We start from the raw sequence: 15,993 nt of genomic DNA, 5'->3' as shown, positions 1-15,993 counted from the left end.
ACTTTGTGATTCAACACTTATTCTGTGTTGTCCTGAATCCTTTACTTGATTGCCATGTGACTAACATCTGCCACCACCGTAGTGTATCAACTTGAAGTTGGGCTTGTAGATTATGTATTCGCTCAATAGCCCTTTACCCATGGGATGCGTCTAGCGTCTATAGCTAGTTGATACCAACAGCTGAAGAATTGGCAACTCATGCAAATATCCTGCACCTCCAACTAGAGATGACATTTGCAATTTTTTCCCCATCTTAGAGCACTTAGCTGGAGCAATGCTGATTACTGTTTGTTCATCATTGTGACTTAGGTAACTTCAGCTGTTCAAAGCATAAGCTTGTAAACAATCACCCACATGTCATTAGTGAGATTGCTACTTTCCTGACTTGCACAGCTGAGTCACAGCTACAATATTGCCAATACTCTAGATGAATAGAATTGAGCTTTAACAGGTTTCTATTAACTCCCATCTCGTGCCGCAAGGCGGAGTCATAACTAATCAATAGTTAAAGATAAATCCCAATGACCAACAAGTCTATTAGGTAACAACTTAAAGTTAGCTGGATGGCTGAGCCCAATTTCTCAAATATAGTTTGAGACTGAACCGGTGATTTTAACCAAAATACAGCGTTAGAATATCATCCAGACAAACATAACAAGTGTTTTCGAACTCCGAGTCAAAACACCGATTTTATAATTTGTTAAATAACCTGGGAATATAGTTTATCCCATTTTGCAATGTTTTACTGTTATTAGTACAGTTAAACGGTATTTTTCGTAATGAACAGGCCACTCCTGCCATCATTCCATGGGTGCTTTGCATGACAACTTTGCCCAATTTTCGAGCCTGTCTGGAAAACCAACAATTCTGGCTCTAATTCCAAACTTGTTTGGAATGCTAGCATTGTGCCCTCTAAGCAGATGACCATGCTTTTATCCTTTGTATGCTGTACAAACAAGTGTAAATATTACCAACTTGTGAGTGGTCCACTTACCCATGTTTTGGAATTGCCAGACCCACCTTGTTGAGTAGGACTGGTAGGTTGCGTGGAACCTGTGCCCAGTTGTCATGCTGCCACCAGCTTCAGTGAACCGCCCACTGCCGATGAAGGCATGGGGCGCGTTGTCGCCAAATGATGAACTGTGCCGTTCATCCGTGGTCCCTCTGCAGAGCGCCAGCTGCGCATCTGCGTCGACGGCAGGCTTGTTCCTGGTCCAAACCCGGAATCTGCACCTCTCTTGTAGGGATACCTTCTCAGATTTGCCGACCACCGGCGGCTTAACCTTGCTGCGTCTCTGACAGCTGCCTTTTCTTGCGAACGCAGTCATTACTGGGCCCAGCAGCATGCTTTGCAGCTTCATTTCCTGGGCATGCATGCCACGCCCATCTGACCCCATATCAGCTGGTTCACTGCCGGCTCCTTAAGGCAACACGCAGTTCCCCGGGGTCTCGTGTTTCTTTGTGGTCTCATCCATCGTGAGCTCCTGTAGCTCATGGGAGACTAAATAATTTATCGTGGCTGTCAACTCATCTCCCAGTGGCTCTCCTGACTCTGACGGGCAGCGAATCATACTGCCAGGGATGGGACATCTGGCAGCTACCGTTCTTCGCCTTGATTGAACTCACCGTCAGAGTCGGGGTCAGAACTTAGCTGACCCATGGCACACGCCTCATCAATGAGGGTGCTATCGAGCAGCCCTTTACTAGGTGCTGCTGGCACGGCCTCTTCTCCAGCCTACCGCCAACACCACTCCTGCTCCTGGAGTGTGCCCTGGGGAAACAACCTCTGCAACCTTTGAAAAAACGGTATCCAGCCCCTGAGAGAAATTCTCTGCTCCTGACTCTGGCTAGTCAGTGGGCCTCACAGACTTGCTGGTGACCTTATGTCTGACTGGCGCTGGCTCTGTGCTTTGCAGCACCCATGTCTGCAGTCATCCCACTCCCGACCGGCGACTGTGCAGGGGTATGAGGCAGCCATTCACAGGCCGCACTCCCGCGGCTGTCTACCGATTTTCTTGCGGCTTGCCTCTTTCCCTTGGTCGTCTTGTCCATGGCATTGTCCTGGAAGAAATACACAGCACAGAATCACAGCAAAACAACCCGAACTTCAGCTAAGTTTGTGGCAATTACCTGGAGATTTAAATCCTCACAGCCTCCGTGCGCCAATGCGACTGGTCAGGCGCTGCTGGCGCGGCTTGTACCATAGGCTCATGCTGACACACTGAGCAGTCCTGTCCCAGGCGCTGCTGGCACGGCCTGAACCACCGGCGCGCGCTCATACACTAAGCAGTCCTGTCCCAGGTGCTGCTGGTGCGGCCTGTGCCCTAGGCCCACGCTGACACACTGAGCAGTCCTGTCCCAGGTGCTGCTGGAGCGGCCTGTACCATAGGCCCGCACTCACACTCTAAACAGCCCTGTCCCAGGTGCTGCTGGTGCGGCCTGTACCCTAGGCCCACGCTGGTGCCTGTGAAGGGTTAAAAAACAACAACAAAAAGTACACAAATACATACTTATTTCCCCAAGGGAATCCTTTCAGCCCAACTCTCCCGAGTTCAATAGGGCTGTTTGACTATCTGTGATCGCACCCCATGCCTGGGGCCCACAGATGGATGATTCTGTGAGTCACTGACCTCACTGTCAGCAACTCTGGCGGTAGCCCCACCCACCTGCATGTTTTACCCGGCCCCGAGAACACAGTAGGTTTGAAACACTGACCGTTTGTCAGTGACTTTAAAAAAGCGAAAAACCCGACCTACCCGACTATCTGCTTCCACGGTCGGAACCAGGGTCTCCCCACAGCCCATAGTCGGTCCACTCGCCGGACTTCGCCAAATCCTGCAGGATACTTCTGAGAAGAGAAGTTCCTGCACGAATATCAATCCTGGTAAGTAATAAAACTCTTACCTTCAGGTTTCATCTTACCGTCGGCAGGGAGCGAAGCCCTGCACGTCCGGTGCCTTGCCATGCGAATGACGTAATGACGTGCATGCGCACTGGCGGGGCTTCTTCACGGAATCACTGACGTGACCGAAGTAAAATCAGCCATCTGTAGGCATTTGTCTTAACCCGAGAGGTAAGTTCTTAAAGAAAGGAGATGAAACCAGGCCTTGGATGGAGGTACGGGTGGTCAGAAGGACTACAACTTTATGCCATCTACTCCTTTCAATGTATCATGAAAATGGAAGCAGTAAGGTGGCACAGTGGTACAGCCAGTAGAGTCGGGTTTGCGTTTGGGTCTGGCTTCTGGTGCTGCCTGTGTGGAGTGTGCATTGCTTTTGCTGTGATTTTAAGTATCTGGGAGTCCACATCTCCGAGGATATGACATGGGCATCAAACGCCTCAGCACTCGTGAGTAAGGCAAGGCAGCGCCTTTACCACCTCAGGCAATTGAGGAAATTCAGAGTGTCTCCGAGGATCCTCCAGTGCTTCTACGCAGCGGCGGTGGAAAACATCTTGTCTGGGAACATTACCATCTGGTTTGGGAATTGCTCTGCCAAGGACAAGAAGGCTCTGCAGAGAGTAGTGCGTTCGGTCGAACGCACTATGGGAACTTCGCTTGCCCCCCTGCAGGAACTATACATCAGGAGGTGCAACTCCAGAGCCAACAATATCATGAGAGACCCCTTCCATCCCTGCAAAGGACTGTTCCAGCTGCTACGGTCAGGCAAACGCCTCCGTTGCCATGCGGTGAGAACAGAGAGGTTGAGAAGGAGTTTCTTCCCAGAGGCCATTCGGACTGTAAACGCCTATCTCACCAGGGACTAGCTCTACTGAACGTTTTTCCTTCCATTATTTATTATGTAAAGGTATATGTGTGTTATGATTGTGTTTATAGTTTGTTTGGTTGTTTGTCTTTTTGCACAAAAGTCCGCGAGCATTGCCACTTTCATTTCACTGCACATCTCGTATGTGTATGTAACAAATAAACTTGACTTGACTTGACTTGATTCCATGATTTACCACAGGGTACGTCAATTTCCTCTCACATGTCAAAGCCAGGTTGGTAGGTTAATTTAGAATCATAGAAACATAGAAAAATAGGTGCAGGAATAGGCCATTCAGCCCTTTGAGCCAGCACCGCCATTCAACATGATCATGATCATGATCAGTACACCGTTCCTGCTTTTTCCACATATCCCTTGATTCCATTAACCCTAAGAGCAAAATCTAACTGTCTCTTAAAAATATCCAATGAATTGGCCTCCACTGCCTTCCGTGGCAGAGAATTCCTCATATTCACAACTCTCTGGATAAAAATGTTTATTCGCATCTCATTGGCGTATCTCAGTGGCGGCGTGGCTCTGGCTGCAGCGGCTTACCGGCGGTCCCGTTGTCTTGTGTTTTTTATGTTGTTTATTTTGTTTGGTTAGTCTAGTTTTTTGGTTTTAGCTTGTGTTTTGGGGGGGGGGGTTGAAACGGGGTTTGCAGTCTCTCCCTGCGGGGGAATACGACCTTTTTGTCGTATTCCCCTTCTCTGCCTCCGTCTGTGCTGAGGCCTAATAGAGCTGACGACCTCGAGGCTCCGGGAGGCAGAGCACCGTCAGGACTCGCCCTGAGCTCGCTCCCGTGAGGCTGGTCCGGCTCAGGGCTGGAAGAGGTTGGGATGCTCCCGTGAGGACGGCCAGCCCGAGGGTGGAACGAGGCTCCCGTCGGAGCGGCCGAGCTCGGGAAGGTGCGGCACTGGCAGCCCGAGGGAGGTTCGGCGCCCAAGTCGGGGCAGCCCAGCCCGGGGAAGAAACGACGCCCAAGTCGGGGCAGCCCAGCCCGGGGAAGAAACGACGCCCAAGTCGGGGCAGCCCAGTCCGGGGGAGGTTCGGCGCCCAAGTCGGGGCGGCCCAGCCCGAGGCTGAAGACGGCGCAGTACTCACGTAAGGGTGGCTGGGATGGTGTTTTGGCGGTGGTGGCCTGAGTCCGGGCTTCGGCCGCGGGCCAGCAGCTGCGTCTGCAGGACTGGTGGGCGGCAGCTTCAACCACCCCGGGCCGCGGTGTTTGAGCCGCGGGACTGTTCTTAACATCGCCCGGGGGGGGGGGGGGGGGGGGGGTATCGCCCCAGCGCAGAGGGAGAAGAGGAGGGAAGAGACTGCGACCTAAGACTTTTGCCTCCATCACAGTCAGGAGATGCTGGGTGGACTCGCTGTGGTGGATGTTAATATGTGTTTATTGTTGTTTTATTGTATGGTATTATATGTATGACTGCTGCAATTTCGTTCAGACTTCGGTCTGAATGACAATAAAAGGCTATCTATCTATATTCCTAAATGGCCGACCACTTATTCTTAAACTGTGACCCCTGGTTCTGGACTCCCCCAACATCGGGTACATTTTTCCTGCATCTAGCCTGTTCAATCCTTTAAGAAATTTATGTCTCTATAAGATCCCCTCTCGTCCTTCTAAATTCCAGTGAATACAAGCCCAGTCGACCCATTCTTTCATCATACGTCAGTGCCGTCATCCCGGGAATTAACCGCTGCACGTTCTCAATAACAAGAATATCCTTCCTCAAATCAGGAGACCAAAATTGAACATGATACTCCAGGGGCAGTCTCACCAGGGCCCTGTACAACTGCAGTAGGACCTCCTTGCTCTTAAACTCAAATCCTCTCGCTATGAAGGTCAACATGCTATTAGGTTTCTTCATTGCCTGCTTACTTTCAGTGACTGATGTACAAGCACAACCAGGTCTCGTTGCACCTCCCCTTTTCCTAATCTGACACCATTCAGATAATAATCTGCTTTCCTGTTCTTGTCACCAAAGTGGATAACCTCACATTTATCCACAATATACTGCATCTGCCATGCATCTGTCCATTCACCCAACTTATTCGTGTCACCCTGCAGCCTCATAGCATCCTCCTCGCAGCTCACACTGTCACCCAGTTTTGTGTCATCCACAAACTTGGAATTTACTGTTGTAATGATAGGAGATAGATTCTAGAGAAAGTTCACAAGAATATGGGGAGAATAAAATGGAAGAGTAGGCACAGACTCAGTGGGCCAAAGTGCTTGTTTCCAAGTAAAAACAAAAAAACAAACTGCTGATGAACTCAGTGGGTCAATTAGTGTATGGGGCAAAGGATAGCTAGATAGATCCTCTAGTCCTGGCAACATCCACGTAAATCTACTCTGTACCTTTTCCAGCTTGACAACATTTTTACTAACACATCGTGCCCAGAACTGAACACAATAGTTCTCTAGTGTTGGACATTTCCACCTTGGAGGAAAAAGATTCTGGCTGTCCACTATATCCATATCTCATAGCTTTATATATTTCTATCAGGTCTTCCCTCAACTTCCGACGTTACAGAACAAGCAATCCAAGTCTATCTTATCTCTCCCTATAGCTGAATCCCTTTAATATAGGATACATTCTGGTAAACCTCCTCTGCACCCTCCCCAAAGCCTCCACATCTTTCCTTTAATGTGGCGATCAGAACGGCACAGATGCAACCTAACCCAAGTCCTATAGAACTGCATCATGACTTCCTGGCTCTTATATTCAATGCCCCTAGCAATTAAGGCAAACATACCATAAGCCTTCTTTTCCACCCTATCTACTTGTGCTGCCACCTTCAGTACACTTTGAACTTGGACTCCAAGATCCTTCTGCACATCAATGTTGTTAATGGTCTTACCATAAACTGTATACTCTCTCCTTACATTCAACCTGCTAAAGTACAACACCTCACATTAGTTTGGGTTTAACTCCACCTGCCATTTCTCTGCCAATTTCTGCAGCTGAACTATATCTCGCTGTATCTTCTGATGGCATTCCTCACTGTCTGTAACTCCTCACGTTGCCACCAAACATTTGTTCAACAATCTGCTGATGTGGAAGTTGAGGATCCAGTTGCAGTCGCAGATGTCTCTCTATATCTATCAGGTATCAACCTCCGACACTCTAGATAAAACAATCAAAGTTTGTCGAACCTCTCCTTATAGCTAATTAATCCAGGCAGCATTCTGGTAAACCTTTTCTGCACCCTCTCCAAAACCTCCACATTCTTCCTGTAAAGGGGTGACCAGTACTGCACACAATACTCTAACTGTGGCCTAACCAAGGTTTACACACCTGGGCCTTCTCCCATACTAATTTCAGGCACTCTTAGCGGATCATTCTTGCATTTTTCAAGATATTGTACTGCTGCACTTCATCCATTGGCGTCACTTTTCATGCTACTAACCCCACAAACTCTGATTACATTAATATCTAGATATCGATCTCTGTCTTGAGTAGAATTAAAGATTGAGCCACAGCAGTCCATTTGCATAATGAATTCCAAAGATTCAACACCTAATAGATGAGGGAATTTTCTCAAATCTATTCTAAACGATCCGTCGCAAACTAACTTGTTAAACTTTCAAACAGATCTCATCCTATTCTTCCTAGGGAAATTGCATGCATAAAAAAGGCTAGTTATTTATAAATTAAAAGATTTATTTAAAGGTGCATCTAAAGCTAAAACATACAATTAAAAATAAGTATCTATTTCATGGTTAAAGACGTAGAATTAGACTATATAAGGCGCTGGTAAGGCCGCTTTTGGAATATTGTGAGTAATTTTGGGCACCATGCCTGAGGAAGGATATGCTGGCAATGGAGAGGGTCTAGAGGAAGTTTACAAGAATGATCACAAGAATGAGTAGGTTAACTTATGATGAGCCGTTTGTCGGCACTGGGCCTGTACTCGCTGGAGTTTAGAAGAATGAGGAGGGGACATTGAAACATACAGAATAGTGAAAGGCTTGGATAGAATGGATGTGGGGAGGATGTTTCCACTAGTGGGAGAACCTAGGACTAGAGGTCATAGCCTCAGAATTAAAGGACGTTCTTGTAGGAAGGATGTGAGGAGAATTTCTTTATGACTAATCGGACGAATCGGTAGAATTATTTGCCACAGAAGGCTGTGTGGGCCAAGTCAGTGGATATTTTTAAGGCAGAGATAGATAGATTCTTGATTAGTCCAGGTGTCAGAGGTTATGGGGAGAAGGCAGGAGAATGGCGTTAGGAGGGAGAGATAGATCAGCCATGATTGAATGGCGGACTTAACTTGATGGGCTGAATGGCCTAATTCTATTCCTATTCCTTATGACATGACATTTTGCTAGGCTCAGAAAGCTGACAAAGAGATCAATCAATATTTTATGGACAAATCTGCTCAATATTTTGAAATTATCACAAGGCATTTTCTAAAGTTGCACTAATGTAACCACCAGTGAAAGCTACCATTCAAGTTCAAGCCAAGCAGAATTTTGCTTGTCCTTGCCTATATGGGGTCATACTTGTGTGAATTTATATTCTGTGATGTCAACCTGAAACAGAGTGAGTCCATTATTGGGCTATTTTCAATTTATTGCTAAAGTTAGATCAGTTTAATAAGTACCAAGCTTTCAGTTAAAGTACTCCCATGGGTTCCTCTGAAGGACATTATTGCCATAGAGGGAGTGCAGAGAAGGTTCACCAGACTGATTCCTGGGATGTCAGGACTGTCTTATGAAGAAAGACTGGATAGACTTGGTTTATACTCTCTAGAGTTTAGGAGATTGAGAGGGGATCTTATAGAAACTTACAAAATTCTTAAGGGGTTGGACAGGCTAGATGCAGGAAGATTGTTTCCGATGTTGGGGAAGTCCAGGACAAGGGGTCACAGCTTAAGGATAAGGGGGAAATCCTTTAAAACCGAGATGAGGAGAACTTTTTTCACACAGAGAGTGGTGAGTCTCTGGAACTCTCTGCCACAGAGGGTAGTTGAGGCCAGTTCATTGGCTATATTTAAGAGGGAGTTAGATGTGGCCCTTGTGGCCAAGGGGATCAGAGGGTATGGAGAAAAGGCAGGTACGGGATACTGAGTTGGATGATCAGCCATGATCATATTAAATGGCGGTGCAGGCTCGAAGGGCCGAATGGCCTACTCCTGCACCTAATTTCTATGTTTCTATGTTTCTATGTTTCTATGAAATCAAATATATTTTTTCACTGTAGAATCAAAGCACCATAGAAAAGAACAGCACAATTTGAGACAAGTTAGTCCATTTCAGCCATTCCAGTTCATTACAGAGCTATCTAATTAATTCCATTCTGTACACTTGTCAACAGTCTGACTATTTTTTGCTCTTCATTTTAATTGTGCAAATCCATTTTAACTGTTAATATTGCACTTGCTTCATCTATTCTTTCAACAGTATATTCCAGTATATAGTACTTTTTGGGGAAAAAGCACTGAAACTGGATTTCACTCATTTTTGGTGTGCTGAATTGGCAGCCATGTGGGGTGTCACCAAAATAAGTCGTAAAGTTGGGACACAGTCACTTTAAGAAATTAATAATTTTCTTATTCACGGTAAACACGAAGTACAAGAAGAATCAGCATTAACAGGAGTCACTGTTGCATAATAAAAAAAACGAGATCCAATACTGATAAAGCTGCTGTGTTGGTGACTGGGTGTGAATCACAGTCCTCTCTGTTGTGCATTCTTGTCCCCCCTCTATGTGGCGCACTCCTATAAATGACAACAGCCCCCCCCCCCCCCCCCCCCCCCCCCCCCCCCCCCCCCCCCCCCAGCCCCATTCCCCCCCCCCCCCCCCCCCCCCCCCCCTGTTTTGTCTAGAGTGTAATGGGGGATTGCGATAGCTGTAAAAATAATAGGGTAGTATTAGTGGGAGATTTTAACACTTATCTTATATTGACTACACGAAGGTAACAGGAAATTATCCCAAACTACTAAAGAAATTACATATTGGAGGCTTTGATGATCATTTTATGATCCACACTGGCATCAGGACTAGTGCCAACAAAGTGTAGTCAGAATGGATTTGTAAATGGATGAGTTCATAAATTATGAGGCTATATTAGGCTATTTGACTCGTCAAGTCTATTCCGTCAATAAATCATGGCTGATCTATCTTTCCCTCTCAATCCCATTCTCCTTCCTTCTCCCCATAACCCCTGACACCCGTACTAATCAAGAATCTGTCAATCTACACCTTAAAAATATCTTGACGGCCTCCACAGCCTTCTATGGCATTGAATTCCACAGATGCACCACCCTCTGACTTAAGAAATCTTTCTAAAGATGCATCCTCTTATTCTGAGGCTTTGGCCTCTGGTTTTAGACTCTCCCACTGGTTCAAGTATCCTCTCCAGGTCCACTTTATCCAGACCTTTCACTATTTGGTAAGTTTCAATGAAGTACCCCCTCATCCTTCTAAACTCCAGCAAGTACAAGTCCAATGCAATCAAACACTCATCATATTTTAACTCAATCATTCCTGGGGTCATTCTCGTCTTTATCTGACTAATTTGATTGCACTTTGCATTGTAAAGGGGATAACAAGGAAGGTCAATGGAAGCATTTGACAAGGTATATGTGATAAGCTGGTCATAAAGTAAATATCCATGAATTCCAAGTGAGAGTAACAAATAAAATCCAAAAATGACAATGGCAAGACGAAAAATGACCTCCTTTTTTTTTCACTGAACTATTGCTTCCATTGGAATTTCACAGGCACACATTATCCTATACACTATAGGATAAATTAATAATTTGGGCTTAAGTATTTGCAGCTTGATGAAAAGAATGTCCAGCTGATTATTAATGAGAAGGAAAATTTGAGACTACAAGAGTATTTCATGGACTGGTCTGTTGGGTAGAAAAATAGCAAATGGTTTTAAATTTGTAAGGTAAGGGAAAGCAAAAAAAAACATTATAAAAGGAAGAATACCGAGTGGTGTGGAGGAACAAGAGGCACATCTGAGTATATGTTAACAAATACTCACAGGATAGGTCATTAAATTTAATTAGAAAAGACAAAGGGGACTGAAGAAGTCTGACCCGAAACGTCACCTATTCCTTCGCTCCACAGATGCTGCCTCACCCGCTGAGTTACTCCAGCATTTTTGTCTACCTTCGATATTTCCAGCATCTGCAGTTCTTTCTTAAGCATCCCGCAGTCAGGATCAAACCTGGGTCTCTATTGCTATAAGGCACCAACACAACTGCCGTGCCACTGTGCCGCCCAAAGGTCTGGCATTGTTTAGTTTGGAATAGTGGAAGATGGTAACATTTCTTCTGACATTGGTCTTAAACATAGAACATGGAACAGTACAGTGCAGGAACAGGTAATTTGGCCCACCATGAACAAAATGCCAAGATAGTTTAACTTGCACTGCACATGATCCATGTCACTCCAGACTGGAGGCCTGTAACTAGTGGTATGCCTCAGGGTTCGTTGCTGGGCCTGTTACTGTTTGTCATCTACATCAATGATTTGGATGAGAACATCCAGGGCAAGATTAGCAAGTTTGCTGATGATACAAAAGTGGGTGGTTTTGCAGATAGTGAAGATGGTTGTGTAAGATTGTAGCAGGATCTGGATCGATTGGCCAGGTGGGCTGAGGAACGGTTAATGGAATTTAATACACAAAATTATGAGGGGTTGCATTTTGGGACGTCTAACAAGGGCAGGAGCCACACAGTGAATGGTTGGCCTCTTGGGAGTGTTGTAGAGCAGAGGGATCTAGGAATGCAGTGCATGGTTACTTGAAGGTCAAGTCGGAGGTATATATGGTGGTCAAAAAGGCTTTTGGCACTTTAGCCTTCATCAGTCAGAATATAGAGTATAGAAGTTGGGAGGTTATGTTGCAGTTGTATAAGATGTTGGTGAGACCACATTTAGAATATTGTGTTCAGTTCTGGGCACCATATTATAGGAAAGATATTGTCAAGTTTGAAAGGGTTCAGAGAAGATTTACGAAGATGTTGCCAGGACTAGAGGGTGTGAGGTATAGGGAGAGGTTGAGCTGGCTGGGACTCTACTCCTTGGAGTGCAGGAGGATGAGGTGGATCTCATAGAGGTGTGTAAAATCATGAGAGGAATAGAATGGGTAGATGCACAGAGTCACTTGCCCAGAGTAGGGGAATCGTGGACTAGACGACATAGGTTCAAGGTGAAGGGGAAAAGATTTAATAGATATCTGAGGGATATGTTTTTCACTCAAACGGTGGTGAGTGTATAGAACATGCTGCCAGATGAGGTAGTTGAGGCTGGTTCTATCCCAACGTTTAAGAAAAAGTTAGACAGGTACATGTATAAGAGGTTTGGAGGGATATGGACCAAGCGCAGGCAGGTGGGAATAGTGTAACTGGGACATGTTGGCCGGTGTGGGCAAATTGGGCCAAAGGGCCTGTTTCCACACTGTATCACTCTATGACTCTATGTTACATGAGTTACAGAGGAGGTTTCAACAACCCATTTAGTCTTTTGCTGTAAATGACAAGACCACGATTTTTGCTAACTCAGAATGCCCAGAATTGAAACTTTTTCGATCTCTAGAATCCACTTCAAATATTTTCAAAACATAGCGCTGCCATCTTTTATCAACATTGCAACTGTGTAGCAGACATGGTAGTAAGCAACACAGGGGCTCCACAATGGACAGTCATCTCTCCCTTTCTGTTCACCATCTACACCTCGGACTTCAGGTACAACTCGGAATCCTGCCATCTGCAGAAGTTTTTGGCTGACTCTGCAATTGTGGGCTGCATCAGCGAGGGGAGGGAAGCTGAATACAGAGGTCAACGACTTTGTTGAGTGGTGTGGGCTGAATCACCTATAACTCAACACCAACAAGAGTAAGGAGGTAATGGTGGACTTTAGTAGGAAAGAAACATCCCTGCAACCTGTCTCCATCAAGGGTCTGGATGTGCAGTTGACCTAGGAATACATGTAGGTTACACAAAAAAGCTGGAGAAACTCAGCGGGTGCAGCAGCATCTATGGAGCGAAGGAAATAGGCAACGTTTCGGGCCGAAACCCTTCTTCAGACTGATCGGGGGCGGGGGTGGGTGGGGACAAGAAAGGGAAAAGGAGGAGTAGCCAGAAGGCTGGGGGATGGGAGGAGACAGCAGGGGGGCTGAGGAAGGGGAGGAGACAGCAAGGACTAACAAAATTGGGAGAATTCGATGTTCATGCCCCCGGGGTGTAGACTCCCCAAACGGAATATGAGGTGCTGTTCCTCCAATTTCCGGTGCTGCTCGCTGTGGCCATGGAGGAGACCCAGGACAGAGAGGTCGGAGGCGGAGTGGGAGGGGGAGTTGAAGTGCTGGGCCACCGGGAGGTCAGCTTGGTTATTGCGGACCGAGCGGAGGTGTTCGGCGAAACGATCGCCCAACCTCCGCTTGGTCTCACCGATATAGATCTGCTGACATCTAGAGCAGCGGACGCAATAGATGAGGTTGGAAGAGATGCAGGTTAGAAGTCTATCACCTGCAATGGAGATAGTGAGGTCAAGGAATGGTAGGGAAGTGTCGGAAATGGTCCAGGTGTATTTGAGTGCCGGATGGAAGTTAGTGGTGAAGTGGATGAAGTCAGTCAGTTGTGTGCGGGTGCAGGAGGTGGCACCAAAGCAGTCGTCGATGTAGCGGAGGTAGAGGTCGGGGATGGGGCCCTGGTATGTATTGAACAAGGATTGCTCGACGTAACCTACAAATAGACGTTTACCTGCATCTCTTCCAACCTCATCTATTGCGTCCGCTGCTCTAGATGTCAGCAGATCTATATCGGTGAGACCAAGCGGAGGTTGGGCGATCGTTTCGCCGAACACCTCCGCTCGGTCCGCAATAACCAAGCTGACCTCCCGGTGGCCCAGCACTTCAACTCCCCCTCCCACTCCGCCTCCGACCTCTCTGTCCTGGGTCTCCTCCATGGCCACAGCGAGCAGCACCGGAAATTGGAGGAACAGCACCTCATATTCCGTTTGGGGAGTCTACACCCCGGGGGCATGAACATCGAATTCTCCCAATTTTGTTAGTCCTTGCTGTCTCCTCCCCTTCCTCAGCCCCCCTGCTGTCTCCTCCCATCCCCCAGCCTTCTGGCTACTCCTCCTTTTCCCTTTCTTGTCCCCACCCACCCCCGCCCCCGATCAGTCTGAAGAAGGGTTTCGGCCCGAAACGTTGCCTATTTACTTCGCTCCATAGATGCTGCTGCACCCGCTGAGTTTCTCCAGCTTTTTTGTGTAACCTTCGATTCTCCAGCATCTGCAGTTCCCTCTTAAACACTAGGAATACATGTACCTTGGAGTTTACCTGGACAGTAAACTGGACTGGTCCAGGAATGCTGAGACACTGTATAAGAAGGATCAGAGCTGTCTATACTTTCTGAGGAAGCTCCGCTCTTTCAATGTCTGCAATAAGATGCTGCAGATGTTCTATCATTTGGTGGTAGCCAGTGCCATCTTCTCTGCTATCATGGGGGTAGCAGGGTGAAGGCCGCGGACGCCAACAGAATCAACAAGCTCATAAGGAAGACTGGCGGCTCCATCCTGGGAGTGGAATGGGATTCATTGGAGGCGGCTCAGAAAGGATGATGCTCCTCAAACTGTGGAGCATCCGGGACAATACACCTCACCTCCTCTTTGTCACACTGGTCACCTTAGGAGCACCTTCAGCAACAGAATGCCACCAGAGATCCATTTTCCCCTATGGCTATCAAACTGTACAACTCCCCCCTCTTCTGTTGTGGGGTAGACTGACTCTCACGCACCTCCCACCCCCTCCCCACCTTTGCACATCCCTCATCCTGGACTTTTCAACTCGATAATGTAATTTCATGTTTGTGCAACAAAATAACTGGTCACAAATTTCACTGCTAGTATAATGCACACAACACTTCCAATGCCTTGTAACTGTATCTTTTGGCTGGTGGCAGAAAAATTTCCCTCCGGGATAAATAAAGTTATATTGTATCGTTTTAATCGGGTGAAGTTTTATTGTGCCAGAATCCGAATGAGAAATTCCAATTTAGTTATTTTTGTTCATTATGCACTTTAGTAAGAGTGTAGTTGTTGCCTTATTTACAAGAATATAATTTCTGATATCTTTTGAAATGACAATTCCAAGTTTATTTTAATTTTAATTTTTTTCTATGGCTATATGATTGTGAAATGAAAATTATTTAAATTGATGTTCTAAAAAAGTCTTCATTTAGCTCCTGCTTCTTTGGTTAATAAAATCTTATTTTTTTCTCTTCTTTGCTCCTAGATGATTTTATGAAGCAGAATAATGGTATGCTTCTGGTTCATTCTCTGAAAAATCCTATCTACCCTGAGTATCAATACAGCACAGAGAGCAGTATCTTGTGCTTAGACTTCCACAGTTCTTATCCGCATTTGATAGCTGTTGGATTTTATGATGGCAACGTTGCTGTCTACAATCTTATGGAACGGACTGATGGGCCCACTTACAAGAGTACAGCTTACACTGGCAAGCATTGTGATCCAGTTTGGCAGGTGTGTCTTATTGTAGCTTTACAGTATGTAGTAAAATTCACAATCTTTGCAGAAGATTAACAATGAATCATTTTGTTCAGTTTCTATTTGTTAAAACATGTCAAAATGTAAATGTTTGCCTTCCTATATTGCCTTCCTATATTGACTACTTAATTGCCATATGGGAACCAAGGTTAAAGGGGCTGTCCCACTGCAGCAACCCAATTTGTAAATTTAGAAGAGTTTAGGAGAGTTTGAAAAAATGTCATGTTGAAGGCCTCCTTCGACTATATAGAAGACCTCCTTCGATCTCCTTCGACTATGTTGAAGACTAGCTTCGACTAGCTACGACTTGCTTCAGGAATATTCAGGAAAGGTAACAATCTCAGGATTACTGCCTGTGCCGTGCGACAGTGAGAGTAGGAATGGAGCGAGGTGGAGGATAAATGAGTGGATGAGGGACTGGTGCAGTGGGTATGGATTCAAATTTCTGGATCATTGGGACCTCTTTTGGGGAAGGTGCGACCTGTACAAAAAGGACGGGTTGCACTTGAACTCGAGGGGGACCAATATCCTGGCGGGGAGATTTGCAAAGGCTACTGGGGAGACTTTAAACTAATATGGTTGGAGGGAGGGACTCAAATTGGGAAAGCTAGCAGTCAGTGTGTGAGGCAGGAGGCAGAGAATGGTAGCACTCTGACCCAAAATGTAGGGGAGAGAGAAGAATAAGA

The 15,993-nt window shown here is 46.2% G+C and overlaps 1 protein-coding gene across 1 annotated transcript in view; it reads left to right on the top strand.

The window, feature by feature from the left end:
• dnai1.2 (dynein, axonemal, intermediate chain 1, paralog 2) overlaps window positions 1-15,993 on the top strand; it is a 139,520-nt gene that overhangs the window by 68,360 nt on the left and 55,167 nt on the right. The window contains exon 14 of the mRNA XM_055632318.1: window positions 15,036-15,283. Coding sequence (XP_055488293.1) covers window positions 15,036-15,283 — 248 coding nt within the window. The remainder of the gene's footprint in view (window positions 1-15,035; window positions 15,284-15,993) is intronic.

The sequence above is a fragment of the Leucoraja erinacea genome, chromosome 1 (assembly GCF_028641065.1).
Source record: "Leucoraja erinacea ecotype New England chromosome 1, Leri_hhj_1, whole genome shotgun sequence".
Lineage (NCBI taxonomy): Eukaryota > Metazoa > Chordata > Chondrichthyes > Rajiformes > Rajidae > Leucoraja > Leucoraja erinaceus.
This window is presented reverse-complemented; position numbering and strand designations above follow the sequence as displayed.